Source organism: Lagopus muta, chromosome 2 (assembly GCF_023343835.1).
Source record: "Lagopus muta isolate bLagMut1 chromosome 2, bLagMut1 primary, whole genome shotgun sequence".
NCBI lineage: Eukaryota > Metazoa > Chordata > Aves > Galliformes > Phasianidae > Lagopus > Lagopus muta.
Genome location: NC_064434.1, coordinates 49,082,411 through 49,105,010, shown reverse-complemented (window position 1 = coordinate 49,105,010; position 22,600 = coordinate 49,082,411). Strand labels below are relative to the sequence as shown.

The 22,600-nt window shown below is 38.5% G+C and overlaps 1 protein-coding gene across 1 annotated transcript; it reads left to right on the top strand.

Annotated features, from left to right (window-relative positions):
- The first annotated feature begins 425 nt into the window (after positions 1–425).
- LOC125688994 (uncharacterized) lies at positions 426–8,948 on the top strand. Its single transcript, XM_048935719.1, is given in 4 exon segments — positions 426–541; positions 8,334–8,440; positions 8,443–8,478; positions 8,481–8,948. Coding segments are annotated over 4 exon segments (636 nt in total). The 3' UTR covers positions 8,858–8,948.
- The last annotated feature ends 13,652 nt before the right edge of the window (positions 8,949–22,600 follow it).

The following is a 22,600-nucleotide window of genomic DNA, read 5'->3' as shown; positions in this document are numbered from 1 at the left end:
TCCACATTGACTTCTGCAAAACCTTTGATGTATCTCCACACCGCATTCTTATATTTAAATAGGAGATAGATTTGAAGGGTGGCCTGTTTCGTAGGTAAAGAATTGGCTGGATGGTTGTAGCCAGAGGATTGTAGTCAACAGCTTTATGTCTGGGCGAAGGCCAGTGATGAGTAGTGTCCCCCAAGGGTCTGTCTTGGGACCAGTGCTCTGCAACATTTTTGTTGACGATCTGGATAGAGGTATTGAGAGCAGCCTCAGCAAGTTTTCAGATGACACAAGCTGAGTGACACAGTTGATAAAACAAAAAGAAAGCATGACATCCAAATGGACCTGGACAAGCTAGAGAAGTCTGGTCTACATGAACCTAATGAGGTTCAACAAGGCCAATTGCAAGGCATTGTACTTGGGTCAAACCAATCCCAGATATGTCTACAGACTGGGAGAACTCATTAGAGGAGCCCTGTGGAGAAGGGCTTGGAGATCCTGGTGGAGGAAGTCTGGACATGAGCCAGCAATGTGCTCGTACAGCCCAGAAGACCTGGTCTGCATGAAAATGGCGAGATCCAGCAGGGCAAGGGAGGCCATTGTCCCCCTCTGGTCTGCCCTCATCTGGCCCAATCTGGACTGCCGTGTCCAAATCTGGGGTCCCCAGCTCAAGAAAAAAGTGCAGCTGTTGGAGGAGAGGCCACAAAAATGATCAGAGGACTGGAGCACCTCTCCTATGAAGAAAGAATGAGGTATCTGGGGCTGTTCATCCTGGAGAAGGGTCTGGAGAGATCTCACTGCAGCCTTACAGTGCTTAAAGAGAGCTTATAAACAAAAGAGGAAATGTCTTATTATACAGTTTGATAGTGATAGGACAAGGGAGAACGGTTTTAAACTAAAAGTAGATATATTTAGATTAGATGTCAGTTGGAAATTTTATTCACTCAGAGAATAGTGAGGCACTAGAACAGGTTGTCCAGAGAAGTTGTAGATGCTTCAGTCCTGGAAGAATTCAAGGCCAGGTTGGATGGGGCCCTGTGCAGCCTGGTATAGCAGTTGGCAGTCCTGCCCATGGCAGGGGCTTGGAACTAGATGATTGTAATGTCCCTTTCAACCCAAGCCATTCTATGACTCTATTCTATGGTTCTATGTTTTTACTGTCAAATCTGACTCCTAGACAATTTTCTTCCACTTCTTATCCTCCCTTGATTTTTGTACCCTGTCCTCTGTCTGACACCACAATTATTGTATTGTACGTAAGTCAGTATTCCATTATTTACAATTTCCTGCAGATAACTGCTTTGGATTTCAAATATCTAAAACACCTCTCATATTAATAAAAAAGGAAAAGGAAAAGGAAAAGGAAAAGGAAAAGGAAAAGGAAAAGGAAAAGGAAAAGGAAAAGGAAAAGGAAAAGGAAAAGGAAAAGGAAAAGGAAAAGGAAAGGAAAAGGAAAAGGAAAAGGAAAAGGAAAAGGAAAAGGAAAAGGAAAAGGAAAAGGAAAAGGAAAAGGAAAAGGAAAGGAAAGGAAAGGAAAGGAAAGGAAAGGAAAGGAAAGGAAAGGAAAGGAAAGGAAAGGAAAGGAAAGGAAAGGAAAGGAAAGGAAAGGAAAGGAAAGGAAAGGAAAGGAAAGGAAAGGAAAGGAAAGGAAAGGAAAGGAAAGGAAAGGAAAGGAAAGGAAAGGAAAGGAAAGGAAAGGAAAGGAAAGGAAAGGAAAGGAAAGGAAAGAATGTGAATCAGAATTAATGTGTGAACCATTTATGTTCATAATATTTTTGAAATCATGCTGTTTATAGCATTCAAAATCTATGGACAAATATTTTAATACTAATTAAGATGAAAAACTACTGTGCAAGTTTATTTGTTTTGCTTACAAACTAGTCATCTGCCTCACTAAGAGCCTCATTTTAGAATTTGTCAGGCAGAAGATAGGAAATTTGGAGTATGATGTTCTTTAATGATATTTACAGCATTTCTCAACTTCATTTTAAAAGTAAAATTCCAAGTCCAAAAACTCTGCAAAGTGCAATATGGTGGCAAAATTAAAAGACAAGCAAACTCAAAGAGATGCTGTTTGTTTAAGAAAAACAAGCTTACAGTCAGCATGTGGTTGCCCAGAATATAACACTTCATCCATTTCTCACTCCCTGTCATTAAGTGGTAGTGCATTTCCCCCCAGTCCCATTCCAGTCATGCCATAGTTAAGTTAGGCAACCATTTCCAGCCTGCAATTTCTCTCGTAGAGAGTTAAAACATTACTGACAAGGAACAGTTGAACATCAGGACAGTTTATGACAAATTAAGAGAATCAGTGCAGACAGTGAAAATCATACTTTCATATCAAGATGCAGTCACTGACTTCTTGTGAAGGGGTGGTAGATATAGGTAGCAAGTTCTTCCCTCAGATTTATGTGGCATCAAAATTTTTCTTAGAGAATTTCTCAGGGTGTCACAATTGATGAGAAAGCCTTTTGAAGATCAGCAAAGTTCTTAAAAGCAGGGTACTTGCCACTTACATAAAGCTAGTGGAAAAATGATTAAAAATCATATCAGGATGCAAAGAGAAGCTATAGCTACGTATGCAACAAAGCTTATATATTGGAAATATCCTAAAGGACATGCTAGGGGATGAGTTGCTTGCTATGAATAATGACAGCTTTCAAAGTGGATTGGAAGTAGAAATGAATTTGATATGTTCTAAAGTAATTCACAAGTAATTATCATCAGCAATGGAATCAGCCATGAGATTTGCACTTAGAACAGAGGTTGAAACAAATTGTCTTAGTAAACAAAATAGAAACCATTTGGAAGATCTGCAAGCTCACAAAGGACATTTCTGCTCCCTAAGAGCTAGCTCAGTTTAGGTGAGTATACACACTTTAAATGGCCTCCTGTCAGAAGTGCCTTTGGCTTGGGCATTCAGCCAAGAAATGAGAAGTTGTCTGTCAGTCATCTTTTCAAACCAAAGAAGTAGTGTCCCAAATACAGAGAAAGGAAAGAGGAGAGACACTTTGGGTAAGACATGTGAGCCCAAAAGGAAAAGAAGTAGAACTTTGCCAGTTAGTGACACAGCAAAAAAATTAGGTATCCAAGACGTGAAGACAAAGAATCTTCAGTTACACATTTATGTATCCCTACACATGGACTATAGGCACACACACAAAAATATATATAATTTGCACAACAAGATGTGCATAACAGGGTCACAACTGTGTTACTGACAAAAGGAAGATAAGTAAAATAAGTATTACAATTAAAAAATATATAATAAAATAATAAATAAAAATGTAAAGAATAAAAAGAACAGACTCTTCTGTACTCCTTGTGGGATTTGTGAAAATTAAAACTGAAACTGGGTCAGATCTTCACATTAGGTTCTGCCATTCACTCAAGTCCTGGATGAGCATAATGCTCTTGCTGAAAGGAGTTAAGGACTTTGAAAAGATCAACATTTATGTTTCGGCCGAAGAAATACAAAATGGTCTCATCCTCTGTGAATAGCCTGAGGTTGAATTAGGCAGTCTAGATAGGCCAACATCATTTCTCCAGTGTAGTATTCTAAATGAACTTCTTCTATCATTAACCCAGTCAAAACTATCCATATCTGAAAGTGTTATATAGAAGTTGGTAACTAGTGTCTTCATGTTAGATAAATACTTTCTACCTGCAGAAAGAAGACTTGCCAACAAGGTTAGTTGGAAGTTGACTGGAAAAAAAGATGTTTCAGACATTCACAGAGATTTATATTGATACAGTAGGATGCCAAATGAATCAATATCATGTTCCAGTATTATCTGGAAAGATTATTTAGCAAGCACTGATTACATCCTCACCTCATACAGAGGTAATTCAAAGAGGGCACTTCAAACATTTAAGTGCTGAGATCTCATGTAAAACAAAGCATATGCAAGAAATATATGCTGCAGATATAGACCTGAATGGGAACAGAACAGGCAAAGGAGAAGTTCATCTTTCAGAAGATATAAAATGAACTGTGAAAGCAGCAGAAACAGATTTCCAGAACATAACATCTATAAGCCTATGTGCTTTCATTTCTTTTATCGTTTTTTCCTCTGGTGTCTTAGCACTTTCAGATCAATTACATCATTTGCTAAGAACAAGAGAAAAGCAGGTATTGAGAAAGAGAGCTAACTGTTATGGAGCTCCCCAGGCCATCCATACTACGTATTTATTTTGAGCAACAATTTCTCTGTAATGTAAGAGAAGGGGCAGTTCTGACCAGTAACATGAAAGCACTGAAGAATAACCAACTGGCAGGATAGAATTACTACTGGTTGGAGACAGAAAGTTTAACTGTTATCTTTGGGCTTAAAAGTGCTTCAATAATTGCATGGGAAGTCTCTTTACCATTTGGACACATCAGAAAATATTTGTGGGTTCCATTAGTAGAAATCAGTGCCAGCCATTGCAGCTGTCTGGCTAGTGCTAACTAGGCTTCGGCTGCAGCCTTCAAAAAGTTAGTTAAAATGCCATCAACAACTGCTGCTACCACAAGAATACGGGAATATGTTATTTACAAAATATCTGAAGTAGATGCTAACAAATTCTTTCTGAATGAGGAAGGCTTCCTGAAGAGACCTTGAAGATGGCCCTTCATTCTGAGGGAAGCTGATTTTATCTCCTGGGATGGAGAACATCAATAAAAAACATTCAAAGTGGAACGAATTTGTGATATTTAAGAACAAAAGACTGGAAGAAATAATGGGAGTGGATGCTTAGTGTTACTCAAACATCTCTATATCCTATGAGGGAGAAATAAGATCCTGGTAGAATTCTTTGCATAAATCCTAGGCTTGGATCTGTATTTAGTGACTGAATGGAGACTGTGCTGTGTGGTCATAAATGGACACTGAGATACAACCACAGTTATCAGTGAAAAGCAGAAATGGATATTGATTAGACACAGGCTATTTCAAGGACACTGTCTCAACTTTTAGAATTGTGCATTTAAATATCTATATTTTGATTCATATTGCCCTACTGCAGCTGGTTATCTACTGAAGTCTGTGAAGATGGGATAAAAGATGCAATAAATGGGGAGCTGGAAGATTTGGGTGAAATTTTTCTGAAATGCAGAAGACGAGAAGCAAGATTTAAAAAAAGCTGTACTTAATCCAGGCAGCATGGAGAAGCATTTGGGCACTGCGATTCCAGTAAGCATTGCAAAAGCCAAAGCAGCAAGTAACATGCCAAAGAGAGAACTGGACTCAAAGGCCTTGTTTATACCATCATTTCCAGTCTCCAGAGAAGATTTCAGCTATTATCCTAAATCAAATGAAGACATTGTTATTTAGAAGTATACAAAATTGACATAAATAAAAAGTGGCTGGATGAACTTAAGTGCTCAGAGTGGTGTTATCTGAGTTACACAGTGTATTTTGAATACAGACATTTTCCAACTCTCCCTTTTTTCTTGTTTGTCCTGTTGGAATTTTTTTTTCCATCTTTGTTTAAAATAAAGCATCCAGGTCCAACATGAATTACTATGAATAGACAGTCACCCTGATGTTCCTAGCCCTATTTTTTGAAGCTGAGAGATCTGGTTTGCTCAGACAAGCATTAATGCTGGACAGGTATTAAGTCTCTGATGATCCTAAACAAACCTCTAAGACACTTGAGATTTTGCATGTATTTAAGTACCCTTTGCAGGAGAATAGAAAGCATGTGTGTCTGCATGTGTATGTGAGCACATTGCTTCCATGTCTTTTTCTGCAAGTGCTAGATCACAAATCCTTGAGGGCTCTAATGATTTCTGTGTGCCTAACACAATCCCCCAACAGCCTGCCTAAATTCTAACTTCTCGCATCTTCTAGGCAGACACACACAGGCAGCCTACTGGAATAGAATTGCCATTGGTTTCAGAACTTTTCCATTGTTATCACATTAACCACAGGCCTGTATGCACAGTGAAAAGGAATTAAGAAGCTGGTAATGGGACAAGAAGAAAAAAAAATTAGTTCTTAACTTTCAGGAAGAGAGGAGTATAGAACAGAGATATATTTTGGAAATAGAAATGGTCTAGGCCTGTAAAGAATTAAAGATGTAATGTATTTTCTTCAGTTTTTATTTTCTTAATTAATAAGAGAACTGAATACCAGAACTTGGTGCTTTTGTAGTTCTGTGCAGCTTTCTTTAGAAATAGACATAGTGATGCATTCAAAGCCAGGCTGGACATGGCTCTGGGCAGCCTGGTCTAGTGGTTGGCAGGGCGGTTGAAACTAGATTATCTTTGTGGTCTTTTTCAACCCAGGCTATTCTATGATTCTGTGATCATCTGTCTCACTCCAATTTATAGGAGGGAGAGGAGGTTCTTTTATTATCTATATACCCGGCGTGAGATTAAGAAGCAACGGTTCAAATGTTGGTCCGACCAGTTTATTACAAATCTTAATCAGGGGAAATGGGGAAGGGGAGAACGGACACTATTATGAATTAGGGTAATGGGGGAAGGGAAGGAGGGCGATAGAAAAGATAGGAAAGAAGAAGCAAGGAGTCTTTATAGGCAGCAAGGGGGAGATAGTCACCACCATGGATCCAGCGAGGTTCGTAGTTCAGTCTTTGATCTTCAGTAGCGGTGGGTTGTCAGGCAGAGTTGTCCTGTTGCCAATGACGACCACGACCATGGTGATGATGGCCCTTTTTCAATGCTTCAAAGTGGTTGAGTCAGCTATCTTTGGAGTGACAGCTCAAATCCAAAGTGGTCGAGTCAGCTCTCCTTTGAGTGACAGCTCAAACCCAAGGTGGTTGAGTCAGTTCTCCTTGCGGTGGCAGCTTCTGGCTCTGGGATCTCAGCAGGAACCTCCTTTGTTCTTATCTTTCTGGCCTTGCCAGCAGATAAGAGGAAGCAGGGAGGCACCAACTTGCACCTTGCCTTCACAAGATACAATGGTATCATCCCCCAACCTTCCATACTTAGCTGGAGCGGTTTGGCCACAGGCCAGAGCTTCCGCTAGTGAACACTGCTGAGCACTCTCTTCCGCTCTTCTACAGAGCAAGCAGCTCTGGGGGAAGGGGCTTGCAAATGTTCCCAAAGCAACATCGATTGTCACACAGTTAGCACCCATCAGTTGCCTCCTTGACAAGTCACTCAGAATCTTATCACAAGAAAAACCTCAGGAAGCAAGCTTTGAGCCAAAAAAAAAAACTAAGAAGGATTCTCACATCATCGTGGGACCCTTCCAATGCAGGACATTTTATGATTCTTTTTTATATTGCATTTCTAGGCTTTAAGTTGCTAGTAGATGTCCCAAGAGCAAGAAATATGTAAGTTAACATTACTGCAAAAACAGTGAAGTTCTATGTATAAACATAGAGATAAATGTTTATTGTAAGCCATTGATTCTGTATCTACTATATAGCAAAGCTCTCAGAAAGATATGTATATGAAAGGATACATATATGTGTATGTGTGTGCATGTTGTGTATGTATGGGAGTAAGACATGGCTCTGCAGGCACCCCTTCCTACTTACTTCTGGCAATAATACCATCATGTCACTGCTTGCCTGCCTCCTACACTGCAGCATGTGACCCACAGCCACCTCTGGACACACACAGGATGTGCACGGCAGCTGGAGGATACTCATCCATCAGCTTTCAAGCTGACCTCTGGTAGCAGCAGTGCATGGCCTTGCTAGCTGGCCTCTCATGTGGCATTCTGCCCACTTTCTGAGTGTTGTATGCAGCTGTCTAGCACAGGCTCAAGCCTCTTCTTTATGGAAGATGAGCTCCTTAGATTCCCTTTGGATTTGAGTAGGATATTACCATCAATTTCTGTTGTTGTTGGAATAAAATAACCTACAGCCATTCCTTATTCAGTGCAAGGAAAGAAAAGTGGCAGTTTTCCCATATGCTTCCCTATTTAGATGCTGATTAACATTAGTATAGGCACTTACAACCGCATCCTTGATTCTGACAGTCACTGAATTGCCAAGGTTTCTTTCCTCCAGATCATAACTTTTTTTTTTTTAATTGGGCTTATTTAATTATGTAAATATTTATCCATGTTAAACTTGTGGAGATTGCTGGATCAAAAGGTGCTCCAGTTTTTTATACCAATAGCTCAGGTAAGTAAATTCCCCATAGCTCCCAGGCTGTATTTGCGTTATGTGTGAAGGCATGGATGTGTGAAAATGAAGTACTAAAACAGCTCAGGCTGACCTGCTGTCTTCTCAAGTCAAAATAAAACTTTATACCAAGTCCATTTTGGATCAAGTCTCAATTTGTGACTCCTACTCTTTGAGTTCCCTACTTCAGAGGCTTTTAACATCAGTCTGACTTGATCTTCATGTAATAACGCGCAAAGATGACTACCTTCCTCGTTTAACAGTTTCTGTGGTTCATGTGTTCATGTGAAACAGTGTTGCAAGCAGGAGCAGAGAGGTGATTGTTCCCCTATATTCAGCACTCGTGAGGCCGCACCTCGAGTACTGTGTCCAGTTTTGGGCCCCTCACTGCAAGAAAGATATTGAGGCCCTGGAACGTGTTCAAAGAAGGGCAACGAAGCTGGTGAGGGGTCTGGAACACAGGCCATATGAGGAGAGGCTGAAGGAGCTGGGAATGTTCAGCCTGGAGAAGAGGAGGCTCAGGGGAGACCTTATTGCTCTCTATAACTTCCTGAAGGGAGGTTGTAGTGAGCTGGGGGTCGGCCTCTTCTCTCGTGTCATTAGGGATAGGACCAGGGGGAATGGTTTCAAGCTACGCCAGGGGAAATTCAGGCTGGACATGAGGAAGTATTACTTTTCAGAAAGGGTGGTCAGGCACTGGAATGGACTGCCCAGGGAGGTGGTGGAATCACCGAGCCTGGGGGTGTTCAAGGAAAGACTGGATGTTGCGTTGAGGGACATGGTTTAGTAGGAGCTATTGGGAATAGGTGAACGGTTGGACTGGGTGATCTTTTAGGTCTTTTCCAACCTTAGTGATTCTATGATTCTATGATTCTATGATTCTATGTTTAAAGAGTTCTAGAAACAACAGCACTGATTTTTTTTTTATTTTTTTTTATTTTTATTTTTATAATTTATTTTACTGACCACTGCTTAGTGATGGCTCAGAAAGCCCTAATTTAAGAATTGGGATGCATAAGGAGCTTTTATTTCCCTGTTTAAGTACATTCAAACATCTTTTTCCTTTAAAAACTGGTTAGACAAGCCAAAGTAAACTAAAGGACTGAAGCAAAGACAAGTTTCTTGTTACTGCTTTCTCCCATGAAGTTATTTATTCACCGTATCTTCAACAGGAATAATAATTAACAAATATCTTCTCTCCTAGCTTTGTTACAAACATCTTGGATAACACTGTAGCCTTTCATTAAAAGAAAGCTGTCCTTTCAGCTTTTCGCTTGCTCTTTTTTTTCTGTGTGCTAAAACCTGTCTGTAAGACCCCCAGTGGGACTGGAAAAAAAGTATCCTTTGTAAGCAGGTGGTCTTTCTTAGAACATTTTCTGATTAGAAACACATGTTCATGAGTATGAGGAAGCTTCTGTAACGACAGAGGAAAATAGTGGCCATGGAGCTCATTATATTCCATAGGCAAATGCGGTCAAAGTAGATTGAGTTTGTACTAGGGCTAGTTTGCACCCATTAACACTTAAAAAGAAAAAAAAAAAAGAAAAAAAAAAAAGTTTTTTTTTTTTTCTTTTTGTTTCAATTTTCTAATAAATACTGAAAGCTGTACTGATTGTTGACAGCTTATGAACTAGCCAGAGCATGTCTCCCCATCCTGAAAACCCAGATAGAGGCTATTGTTTGTTGACTGCGCAGGTCTTCTGTGGTGTGTCAATCAGGTGGACAAGGAGCCAGCATTTTTCTCTTGAAAAATTTAGTTCCCCAAATTGTTTGCTAACCCAGTATGGCTATCCCATGTGTTTGTACTTAATTAAGCAGGAAACACATTTTCTGGAGAGCGAAAAAGCTTTCCTATATGAACAAATGAGTAAGAATAGATTTAAGACTGTTCCTCCACAGTGAATGTGCCATCCCCTACAGTGCCAAGGTTTGCCTCAAAGTACTGTGGCACAGACCAGTGCCACGGGTGCCCTGTCAGCAGCATAATGCACCAGGGGAGAACACGAGACGAGGAAGATGAGCCTTTGGCTATTCCTGCACTGCTACTTCTGTCACTGACTGCTCTTCATAACCTTCACAGAATCACAGAATTACAGAATTGTAGGGGTTGGACCAACCCCCCTGCCAAAGCCGGTTCCCTACACCAGGTCGCACAAGTAGGTGTCCAGGTGGGTCTTGAACATCTCCAGAGAAGGAGACTCTACAACTTCCCTGGGCAGCCTGTTCCAGTGCTTCGTCACCCTCACCATAAAGAAATTCTTGCGCACTTTTGTGCGGAACTTCCTATGCTCCAGAACAACCTTCTTGCTTTGAACACCTTCCTCCAGTTTCTCAGAGCCATTGTCACCATCACAGCACTTACTAGTGCTAAGCATGGTTGGAAGGTGCTGTAATAGTGGGTGGAAAGCACTGCTGGAGTGGCAAGAGGAAATTGCAATGGGCAGGGGGAGAGCACTCAGGGTCTGAAGGGTGGTGAGTGGAAGCAGGCACTAATGAGGATCAGACCACAGAGGGATTGCCATTTACATTTCCAAGGTCTGCACTGAAACAATGCGAGTTCCTGGCACTCCCTCTGCTTCAGCTTTATTTGCTTCAACACAGGTTAAAACATCCGAGTAGTTCCAGTCCTTGAACACGTTCTCTCTATTTCCTCTTTGTGTCAGAGACAGACAAGTTTTCCCATAACTCATCATGAACAGATCAGATTTTCACTCACTGTTGCGAAGAAAACTAGGGGACATTCCCTCAGAAGTTAGAGAGATGCACTGAAGAGGCATTTGTTGTTAATACTGTGGCCTCCATTGACACTGATGACACTGAGCCAAAAACTCAGCCAAAGATAGAGAACTTTATCACTCAATGTTTTCTTTGCTGTTGACTATGAGATGTAGGGACCTTGAAGAACTGTTCTCTTACTAACTGGCAATGCTTCTCATGGCCATGTAGAAGAAAAAAGTCAGTGTAATCTCCTGTATTTGGCTGTGGAAAATTTTGTCTTGAATGTCATATTTGCAAGACATAGGAATTAGCTATTTTTTCCCTTGCCCCAGCTGAGGAGTCTTGTTTGGTAGATGGATGCTTAGTTGTCCCTAATGTGGCAACATCTATACTACTTCCATTTCTTTGTCTGCACAAAAATTAGGGAAGAAAATGTATCTAATGTCAAACACATAAGTTTTAAGTGACCTATAATCAAATATCAGCAAACAAAATAATCATAACAAAACATGGTATTTGTTATTCATGCAGATGGCATATTCATTAAGTTCATGCAAGGATAAGGTATTTTGTTGTAATCAGTAGCAAAACTGCCATTGACTTCAGCAGAAACAGTCAAACTCCTTGCATGCACCATCAGACAGTTGTGGCCATTTATTACTAAAGTCCAAGTGCAGCTGGGATGATGACACATTTTTGTTGCATTGCCTGGAATAAAGTAATAATAAGCTAAGAAAATTTGACTTTGGATTCTCAAATCAAATGAACTTTTTCATTTTGTTTTTTTATGTTTGCAGAGTGCATACACTGATAAAGAGATTAATTTCCACTCCATCACACAGCAAAATATAGTAATAGATTGACAAAATCTTGGTGAGTCATGAATTTTCAGTGGAGCTGACCAAAATGTTCCTCATAAAATAGCACAAGCTTTAACAACACCTGTTAAAACCAGACTTACAGTTGCACAAGGAATCCAATGGAAGAAATTCAGGAATATGCCAGATTTTACATGGCTGGTTTCACTCTATGGAAAAGGATTAAAAACCTCTTGCAGTGCAGCCTGCTTGTTGATTTAAGGCCAGTCTGGAGAAGGTATTTACGCATTTAATGATGCAAATAGATGCTTTGTGAGATTTTGTAAAATGTCCAGCTATCCTAAGTGAGGATACTCACAAACTACTTTAACCATTTTCCTTCAAAGTTTGGCAAAACAGTCTTCTTGGCTTTCTGAGTATCTCTGGCAACAGTGATGCCAAACCACCTTTCCAAGCCAAACTGAATCTTTTATGGAAAGCTAGTAGCCATCCTAGTGCTGGAAAGAATCTTCTAACGTAAACAGTGACTTGGAGATATATCCTGTAAATGAAAAAGCAGATGCATCAGCTTGAGATTCACATGATACATCCTCAGTACACTATGTATTTACTTATTTCAAAAACTGATTTTCCTTTATGTACAGTTATTTGATTTATTTCTCCACTAAGATATATACATCACACAAACTGATAAAAAACACACTCAAAAATTGCACTGATTGCAAATTCTGTGTTTCAAACATGCAGTTAATTACTTGAACATGGGAATTAAACCAAACAGAATATCCCAGTCTGCATTTGCAGGCATTTTCTTTAATTATGTTACATTTTGCATTTCTTGCAAAGAATCAAGCAACAGCCTGTGTAGTTTTGTTGGACCTCACAAGCTTTTCTGGAACTAGATATTAATTTGTACTATCAGAAAAGCAGGTGTTTAATTTGCAAACACTAAACAGATGGTTTATGCATTTATAAACACAGACCTCCTGCTAGAGGTGAACTAAGATTGAAGTTTGTTTCATATGCATCCCATAATTTATGCCCTTGCAGCAAGGAAAATATAAACAGGATCTTCTTCTCCCACCATTATCAACATCACTGCCAGACACAGACAGCTTTGGATGGTGTTTCTGGATAATCTTTAAATTCCATCTGCCTGCATGAGGACTTCCTGACCTGCAGGGTGAATTTTATTAACACTGAGTTCTTACGAAAACAACAACCAAAAACAACCTACCCCAAAGCAAAACACAAACGCCTCCCTGTCTGCAAGACAGGTGGAGCTTTGCATAAGGAAGACATTAAAATGCAGCTAGCAAATAAGAAATGATCTTGCAACTACAGGTAGTGCTGAGCATCCTTTTCCAATTTCCCTGAATTAGAAAGCCTTGCTGCAAGCATTATTACAATAGTATTGTAATTATCAACAGTTATCTTGGCAACAATGAGGGCAGTAAAAAATTAATCTTCATGAGAGTCCTTTGAGGAAAAATTTCATGTGAAAATTTACCAGGATGAAAGGCTCTCCCTCCCTGACTTTGCGATTAGCTCCACTGTCCACATGAGTGTGGGTGGCTATTGCTCTTTCCATCCTGTATCCCATCGTCATCATGCTGCCGTCCAGACCCTAGACTCTATCGAACAATATTCCAGCTGAAAGACATTTGGCCCAGAAATGAACTGTGGCAACTAATCTCCATAGTAAAAGATAAGAAATGACGATAATTAATTTATCCAACATACAGAAAAGTTTAATGAAAACTGGTATCTATTCTCTCAAATCTGAGGAAAGGTATTAATAGCTTAGTCTGGCGCTTTAATATTATAATTAATATTTTGTTTGTATTTTAAAACACATAAAACAAATTAACAGGTAAATAGTATATAAAGTTAATTAGAAATAATATTGCTTGCTTCTTAATAAATGACCCTCTATGACTCTCTATTTCCTGTATCACAGAATCACAGAATCACAGAATCACCCGGGTTGGAAGGGACCCCAAGGATCATGTAGTTCCAACCCCCCTGCCTAGCAGGGCCACCAAACATACATATTCAGATCAGGTTGCCCAGGACCCCGTCCAACCTGGCCTTAAACACGTCCAAGGATGGGGCATCCACAACCTCCCTGGGCAGCCCGTTCCAGGGCCTAACCACTCTCCTAGTAAAGAACTTCCCCCTAACATCCAACCTAAATCTTCCCTCCTTCAACTTAAAACCATTTCCCCTAGTCCTGCTGTTGTCAGCCCTGTACCTATTAAAAATACTAAAAAACATTGAAATCTCATTACACCATGTTCTGGTAATACTGTAATGAGAAAAATATTAAATATATGGCAGAAAAAGGAAGCTCCTGTATAAGTTTGCTACCATGACAGTGAACAACAGAATCAGAATAATCTGTTCTGTCTGCAAGAGCTGTCTGGAGGGCATCTGGTATTATTTTTCAGTCAGAGCTGGGCTGGTTTCGGAGCTGAGCACCTCAGCACCTCAGCACCTTTGCCAACTGTATTGAAGGCTCTCCAAGGAGGGAGATTCCATCCTGCCTCTGGGCAGCCATTCCAACAATACATACACATTTCCCTGTAAATACAGTAAGATCACAAATAAATGCAATTCAGTAAAGAACTATTGGAAGCTCAGAAATAAAGTTAACATTGCTAATAATACAGATCTTTCACATGGTGCCCCAAAATACTTTTATTGGTGCCAGTGCTATGACTCAATAGCACAGAAAAATATCTCGCATTCAGGATCTCACTGATGATGTCACTAGAGGATGCTGCAGAAATCAGGTGACAAAAGTGTGTAATTTTTTTTCACCCAGTAGGGAAAAAGAAATAAATTGAAAAGCACTTGTGGTTGTAATGACCCAAGGACTATAACTTAGTTTAATAGTACATCAGAAGATGTAGTGATTCATTAGAGCAGGAGAATGAAGGAGCAGGAGGATGAAGGAGTTTGAGTCCTCAGATGCCAAGCGGCAAGTATGCAGCTGTTTCCTTTATTTAACTGATCCACGATTAACAGCAAGTACTACTGTAATGCTGCAATAAAACATTTTCAGGAATCCTTAGATATATACTTTTTTAAATTTATTCAAGATTTTATGAGATGTAAAGCAACTACTGTAGAGTCTACACAGAGATGTAGGGCTCCTGTTACATTTGACATATATATTGTAGGATGAACTATTTGTCCTTCCAGAAGAGTGGTCTGAAACACAATCTGCATCTTCTTCTGAAATCACTATCCGCACAAATGAAGACAGACATACTTTCAGTCTAGTTATTATATTATAGCAAATGGCAAAGTAATGATTTCTGGGGAGTATTTATTTTAAAAAATTATGGAAAAGTTATATATGAAATCAAAAACTGGGGGAGAATGTTAATTTTTTGTCTGTTAGTGCAAATGCATTGACACGGACAAGATCTTGAAACATGCATAACATGGAGATGCAGTGAAACTATGAAAAACAAGTCTAACCAATGAAAATACAGTAAAAATGGTGATTGTGGTGATTACATCCATAATATTTGGATATAAAAATGTATTTCTCATCTTCACTCTTTCTTTTATTTGCTTATAAATGGAAACTCAAGTGAACAAATACTTACCCACTGTGCTTATAGACCATGGACAAATCATAGTAAGACAGATGCTTTCCTTGAAAGCTCTGGTGATCATTTGGAAACTTATTGCTGTTTGCAGAGTGGAGAGGGGAGATAGAAGCCTAGGTTTATGGATACGAAGAAATTTTTGAAGGATTATTAAAAAAAGGACAACTCCACCAATTAAATATCACCTTTTAAAAGTATCCTCAGGCTCCTCTTTTCAGCTCATGTCCTGTGAGAAATTTTGTGAAGCTGGTGACTAGGATATCTAAAATACCACCCACTGGAACTTCATGCTCTCAAATCCTAAATGTTGTTATTAGCTTTGTACTTAGCTCCTGTCTCTTTAAAGAAAAATCTCATCCTAGAAATCTCTTGGTTACATAAACTTGTCTGTGGGTGAGGACATGGGGTAATTCAAGATTTCAGACAACTAAACAAGAACAAAACATTTACAGAGTATAAAGCATTGCGGCTTTTTGACTCTTGTAAATAAAATGTAAGATTTTCAAATGTCAAACATTAAACAAATATCTGTGCAAATGAGGATGTTAATTGTGCACCAGTATTGTCTAACTAATGTGGACTATATTTTTATGCCCACTGCCTGCAGTAAAGTGATAGTACTGAAATATAGGAGTGCTGCTTTTATTCTTGAATACTTTTGCTTTCATGTTCGTGACTTTCAGAAGGGCAGCCTTACCTGATATGGATGTGATTATTAAATGGTAAAGCGGTGCCTGGAAGTTTTTACTCGTATCTTCTGCTAGAGTATTCTATGCCTCCCCATATACTTTAATTAAAGTAATTAACAGACTGAAGGAGGGGGCTGTCACCAAGCCTCTTACATGTATCTGCAGCACCCTTCTACTTGAGAAAGAGTTCACTGCCAATCCTGAGCTGTCCCTTTCCAGGCATGCATTCTCTGACCTCAGGCTGCTTTCAGCTGTCCCTCACAGGGTAGACAACCTGCTGAGCACACCGGCTAGATGAAGACAAACCAGCAGCCTGATCCACATTTTACACTATCCTTCTCCACCCTAACATTTCAGGGAGGTAGAGACTGGCCCCTCATCCTATCTCTGTGAAGCTTGCAGCACTGCTATTTGGGTAAGTCTTTTGTATCTGCTTGCTTCATGGAAACAGGGAAGAGGGCAGTGGTATTTCAAACCTTGCTAATGTAATGGTCTCACAAAGCAGCAGAAACCACTTTCTCTGTACTTTGCTTTCTAAATCTGTGAGCAGAAATAATTCCTGGAAGGGAAAACAAAACTTACTTTTTTCTCCTGAGTTGAGAGGGGGAGGGACTAGGATGAGATAAAGCCCTGAGGATGTGTCTCTGAGCTGTGCATGTTCCACCTTGTTCCCTTGATAAGTGCCTGTGCTCCCTCCTCACCTGAAACTTTGAACTGTGGCATGTTTTAATCTCCTCATTAATAAGAAGGCCTTTGCTATTCCAGTTTTCCACCTGCATGTCTCATCTGAAATGAGAGCAATGCAGTGCTTAATCTGAACAGCGTGTATTTTAAAGTGGTTCTCTAATGATAGACCAGGCATCTACTTATATCACTTATCTGTATCTATCTGCAGCTCATTTAAAATCTCATGCACAATGCTTTCTTTACTAGGAAATGCATTCTTATCTCCTTTAATGTGTAGATATCTTCACTTAGTGCGAAGTCCAATGTTTCAGAGCAAATCTTTACCTCAGGTTGACAGTGGTAAAACCTTCCTTTCTAATAAACTAAAAAATTAATAGTATATTTGCCACTAAATTTACTTTTACAGGGAAAGCATGCAAATCAGAGTTGGTTACAGAGCCTTCCTAACTTCAGATATATAAATTAATATAGTTTAGCCCAGCTGTGTTTGTACCATTTCCAATGCTTTACTACTATTTTTATTCCAATAGGTGGTGCTGTGTTGAAACCTAAATAATTATCAAGTATCTGTCTACTCTATACTATCAGCTATTCTACATGTTCTCCTTGAACTTATCAAATTATTATTCCTACAAACTCTTACATGCAATCTGAACAAAATGTTCCTATTTTGAGTAATAAAAATAGCTATTGCTAGAAAATGGTGGTAGGCAGCTCAGTGGTTTGGGTTGTTTTCTTTCTTTCTTTCTTTTTGTTTGTCTTCCTCAGCAGTTTTTGTAATCATTCTTTTAATACCAAGCAACACAAATTCAGAGGACTGGAACATTCTGTGTCAGTGACATCCATCCCTTGGTATTGCGTGTGGCTCTGTCATGCAATTCTTGCACAAATTCATGACAACTAATCTTAAAACAAGTTGTTCCAAAAACTCACTCCTGCAAGGATAAGAAATTTTCTAATCTCCATGCTAAATTAACTAAATTGCTAGCCTTTTTTTGCTTTTCTCTTTTCTTTTTTTTTGGTGTTAAGAAATGTCTAGACCTTAGATTTATTTAACCAAACAATGCAAAACTCTTTAAATCACCACTTTTGCTTTTCTTTTTCAAATTTTCATCCCTTCACTGTTGCTGGTCCTTATTAAAACTCATTTTCCTTGAACACAGAATTGAACACCATTTCATGCCACACCAGAAGTTTACAAAGGAATTGTGCATGAGAATGCCCTTGCATGCCTTAATATCCCATTTCTTTTTTTATGGGTGCATCACTCTGCAAGTCCATTGTCATCCTGCCATCAACCTGTAGACCCAGATCTTTCAATCTTAACACTTGTTTCCAGTTGATAAGCTCCTCAGTTATGGGACAGCCACTTGGTGAGGACTCCCAAAACTTGCTCTGTCAAACTCTGTTGTAATGTCAAGTCCACAATTTCTTCCTGTTTTTTTCCCTAGTGTTTCCTAAATTGGTGTCCTCGTAGATTTCATCAGAAAGTTTCATAAGTATAGTTTTTCCTATTCTTTCAGGGACAAAAAAAAAAAAAACAAAAAAAAAACACCAATCCCTGCTCCCAGTCTCAAATTCAAGATAATTCTAGTTGTATTTCTTGGAATAGAGTTCTTTTCTTTTGAGATCAAGTTTCTCTTACGTGTCATTTATGGCTTCATCTCTTTTAGCCATTACCCAGCTATTACTCCCCTTCAAAACTAAGATGAACTTAATTAAACTTCAGGTTAAAGATGTAGTAGAAAGATAGAAAAATGGGCCACACAGCTCCTAGAAGGCTGTTTTTCTGAGGCTTTTAAAAATGTAATTACAGAAATAAAAAAATAACATAAACACATTACCTCACTATAGACTTGATCTGTTTTTCTTGGAAGTTGATCAAGGTTTTGTCATTGATTTCGATTGTACACTAGTGTCTGATGTTGTCTCCAAGGAAGTAAACAACAATGCCCAAATGACTGCTATGAAAACAGAACAGAATTCAGTGATCACAGATCTGAATTTACTTTGGCATCTAAAGATTTAACACAAAGTCTAGTGAGATTTTCTATGCAGTTATGAACACAAAGGACATGATGTTAGATGCCTAACTTCTCTTGTTTTAAATTGTAAATATCAGTTTGTACCTATTTGCACCTCATAGGCAAATAGGTACAATCCAACTCCCCTCTGCCTTAAATTCTGAAAAACAAACCTGAAGAGCCAATCATGTGCAATTAAGTAACCAAATGCATCTCTGAAGTTGGTGGGAGATTTATGTACAGGATCAAACCCATGTTTTTTCCTTCTTTTGATCCATGTTTTAATAATTTGTGTAGTTTACAATAACATCAACATTTTCAAACATAACTGCTTTGGTTAAAACCTACACCTACTTTTATCTTCTGAATTTTGAATTATTGAGAGCTGTTTGTGTTTCTTTCTCTGAAAAGCAGATCCTTCATTTTAAGCAGAGAAGTGGCTTTGGGAGTTAAAGGATCTGGATAGCTCAAAACATACTTGATTTCTGAACTGTTGAACAACATTTTTGTTTTAAAAGCAAGTAGTCTCAGGTATCTTTAAAAAAAATAGTTGCTCTGAAATCGCTTAATGCAAGTTCTTATTTGTGGTTCCAAAATTTCATTTTGAAGATGCTGTCTCACTAAGTACCATGTGTCATCATCATTTGGTAGCCCTGACCTAGTTTATGATGCCTTTATGTATGAAACAGCTGCTCTGCTGTTTTGTCTTTACTTCTGCAAAGACATAACATTTTATCTTTTGTAAGTTACTGCATTGTTAGTGCAGTTTGAGCTATTCTGAATGTTTCAGTACTGGAAGAAACACATACCTGTAGTTCTTGTAAGAACAGAGGAGAGTTTAAAGTTTCTTAGCAAAGTGAAAAATATGCAATTATTATTTAATGCAAAAAAAGTAACTTTGGGTATGTGAACAGTGAATATTTACTAAGAAATTTGTGGGTTATTGTGCATTACTTCCGTCCAGCATACGTGTACAAAGCTACAGAGGCTTAGAGGCTTCTCACTTCTATCACTTCATAATGAATGACTCAAAGGTCTTTCATCTTCATGCATGTTGAATAGGTGGATTGCGACAGTATAGAATGGAGTCTTCCTGGAGAAAGAATTAGGGAACATTTTCCTCTCCTGTACAAGAAGAAGGAGTAGGCCAAGAGTACTGTCAGGGGAATGCATTGATGGGAAAGACTGAAAGAGCTTCTACGTTTACTTCTATGAATTTTCCACCTGGAAAGTTCTTAGGTACTCAACTTTCCAAAATTAATAAAAATTAGTTCCTTAAATACCTTTAGGTATTGAATAAGTATATATCTACAAATCTGCTAGATTTGTAGACATCCCTGTATTTATTCCTGCTGATAGACAACACTGAAAATACAACACTGTGGTTCTTTAAGTACTACACCCAACACCTGGATCTTCAATATTAAGGACAAAAGTTGACTCTCACAACTTTCTGGATGACGGGAAAAATTAGGTTTTTAAATTATTTTTTAATTGCTTTTGATCTGAGCTCTCTAAAGCTAACACAAAGAAAAAAAGATTTGTCACAGCTAGCTGATTTTCATAGAACAAAAGCAGGAAGCTCCTGAGGGTCTGCAAGCTGAGGCAGAAATTCTCCTCACCCAACCGTGGATATCATTTGCAATGCACATTCTGTTTCCAGCATGTGACACTGCCTGGTCCTACCCTGATTGCATCATTTTTGGTGTAGGGAATGGGATGGAGACTGTTCACAAACCACCATTCCAGATGAAAGTTGTCAGCATTCCCAAAATGTGTTTATGAGCATTATTAGTGCAAACTGTAATGAATCACTAACCAGAATTGTGTGAGCAAAAGGGCGAGGCTTCAAGAGATCCTGGCAGTCAGATGAATCAGAAGTTAGTTTCATATGACCTTTCTCCTTCCACAGACATAAAAGATATGGCAGTGTGTTCCTACACAGTCATTTGGACTAGTTTGATTTTGTTTGCTGAAAACCCTAAATCAAGGCCAAGTTCTGGCAGATGTCCATAGAGACGTAAAGAGCACTCCTAGATAAGTCTGTGCATAAAGAGAAAAAACCACTACCAACTTATTCCTGTGCCTTGCACATCCATGGTTCTTTGTATTCTTTCTCACAGACTTCGCAGCTCATGAAGGGTGGCACAAAGTAGCTGGAATAACTGGAATGGGTGAATACCATCTGGCTTGCTCAGACAAGTAAAAGATCATGCTTCCCAAGGAGGGCTGCAGGGAACTGGAACGCAAAGCTTCCTTCCAGATCTGAAAAGAGCATTTCCAGAGACAATATCCACAGAGATCTTCAAATAATAATAAAGAAGATTTAAGATAATTTAGATTATTATTTAAGATAATCGTGGTCAGATTTTTAAATAATAATTTTAAACAGAATGGTCTACTTTATCTGCTCAGAGCAGAGAAAGAAATAAAAATGACAGCACTGTTTAAACCTTATTTTCACTTGAAATTTCTTTAGGCTTCTTGTACATTACATAGACCTCAGATAACACCATCAACATTTTGTTCTAATAAGGCATTAGTTAATGGAAATTAAGTTTCCAGCATGTTTTTCTGATTTATCAGACAAACGTGAATGTTCTAGCTTTGCTGAACATTTTTTTCTGGTTTGGCTTGCTGTTTTTTTGTTTGTTTGTTTGTTTTGCTTTTTTAAGGAGTTAATCTGTAAATTTTTTTTAATTATATCCATGTGTAAAGTTCTCATATACTGTATTCATCTACATGTAACTTTAATTAGGATAGTCTGACTGTGGGAAAAATTGACTGCTGACAGAAGTAGTTGTTCCTGATACTAACCTAACATGTCAAGGAAAGACAGGGCAAAGATATAATCTTCCCCTAACTTCCTTTATATATCAGCTGAAACTAACACAGCGGCACAAACATATATATTTGAAATACATGTATTTGAAATAGTCCTACAACAATGTGGTGCAGGATCTGAGAATGATTGGGATTTATGTAGTGCCTTGGCCATGTACTTTTCCTCTGCAGTGGGTGAATTAAGCATATTGGCTAGGATAGAAATCACTTGCTGGCAAAGCTGGCAACAATTTGTGGCTTATAGAGCTTCTTTTTCAGTATAACCATAAATATTTTCCTTTGGGATTTAAAATGGAGCAGAGAAAACATTAGTTTAAATACAGACTAATATGAACAAAAATAATCAAGTAAAAAACTAATTATTCTTGTCACTGCCATGTGTAGTACTAGTATTTTTGAATCTCTGAGATAAGTAAGTCAGTTGTAAAGAACAGTAATCAAGCAGAATCACGGACATAGCTTAAAGTGACAGAGGCAATAGTAAAGTTGTTTTCATTTAGTAGTATAATAGTCAGTTTTCTGTTGTTTTAGTCACTGCGACATGTAGTAAACAAAAGCAAAAATACAGGTTTAAAGTGTTCAGAGGAGAAAAGTACAATCTCCAGTTCTCTGAAATAACCTACATTAGGGTTGTCTACATTCTGTGTTGTCTGGAAAAATAAAAAAGAACCCAAAAAGAAAGCTCCAAGGTCATTTGAAATACTTCTATTATTTAAAATCAAAAGACTTCTATTTATGTGAGCCTGACAAATTTCGATGATATGGATAAATGTGATTTAAAATGTCACACTATCTAAACCTTAATCTCAAAGAGGGGACATAGTTGAAGATTTTTTAACATACAAGTTTCTTGACAGAAATGGAATATTTTTGTTTGGAAAATAAGTCATTATACTGCAAATGAAGTCACATAATTCCACCATGTATTCCCTAGAGGAAGTCATGTGGATGTAACTGTAGTAGTTTATTACACTGCTATAATTCTGCTAGTCTATTTGCTCGTGCAGGCAAGCAGTAAGGAATAGTAATGCTTCTAAATCACTTTAAAATTAATTCAAAGACAAATGACTTGCCAACAAAATTAGGTAGATTTGGTAAGAGTGAGCCATGAGACTTACAGCACATAG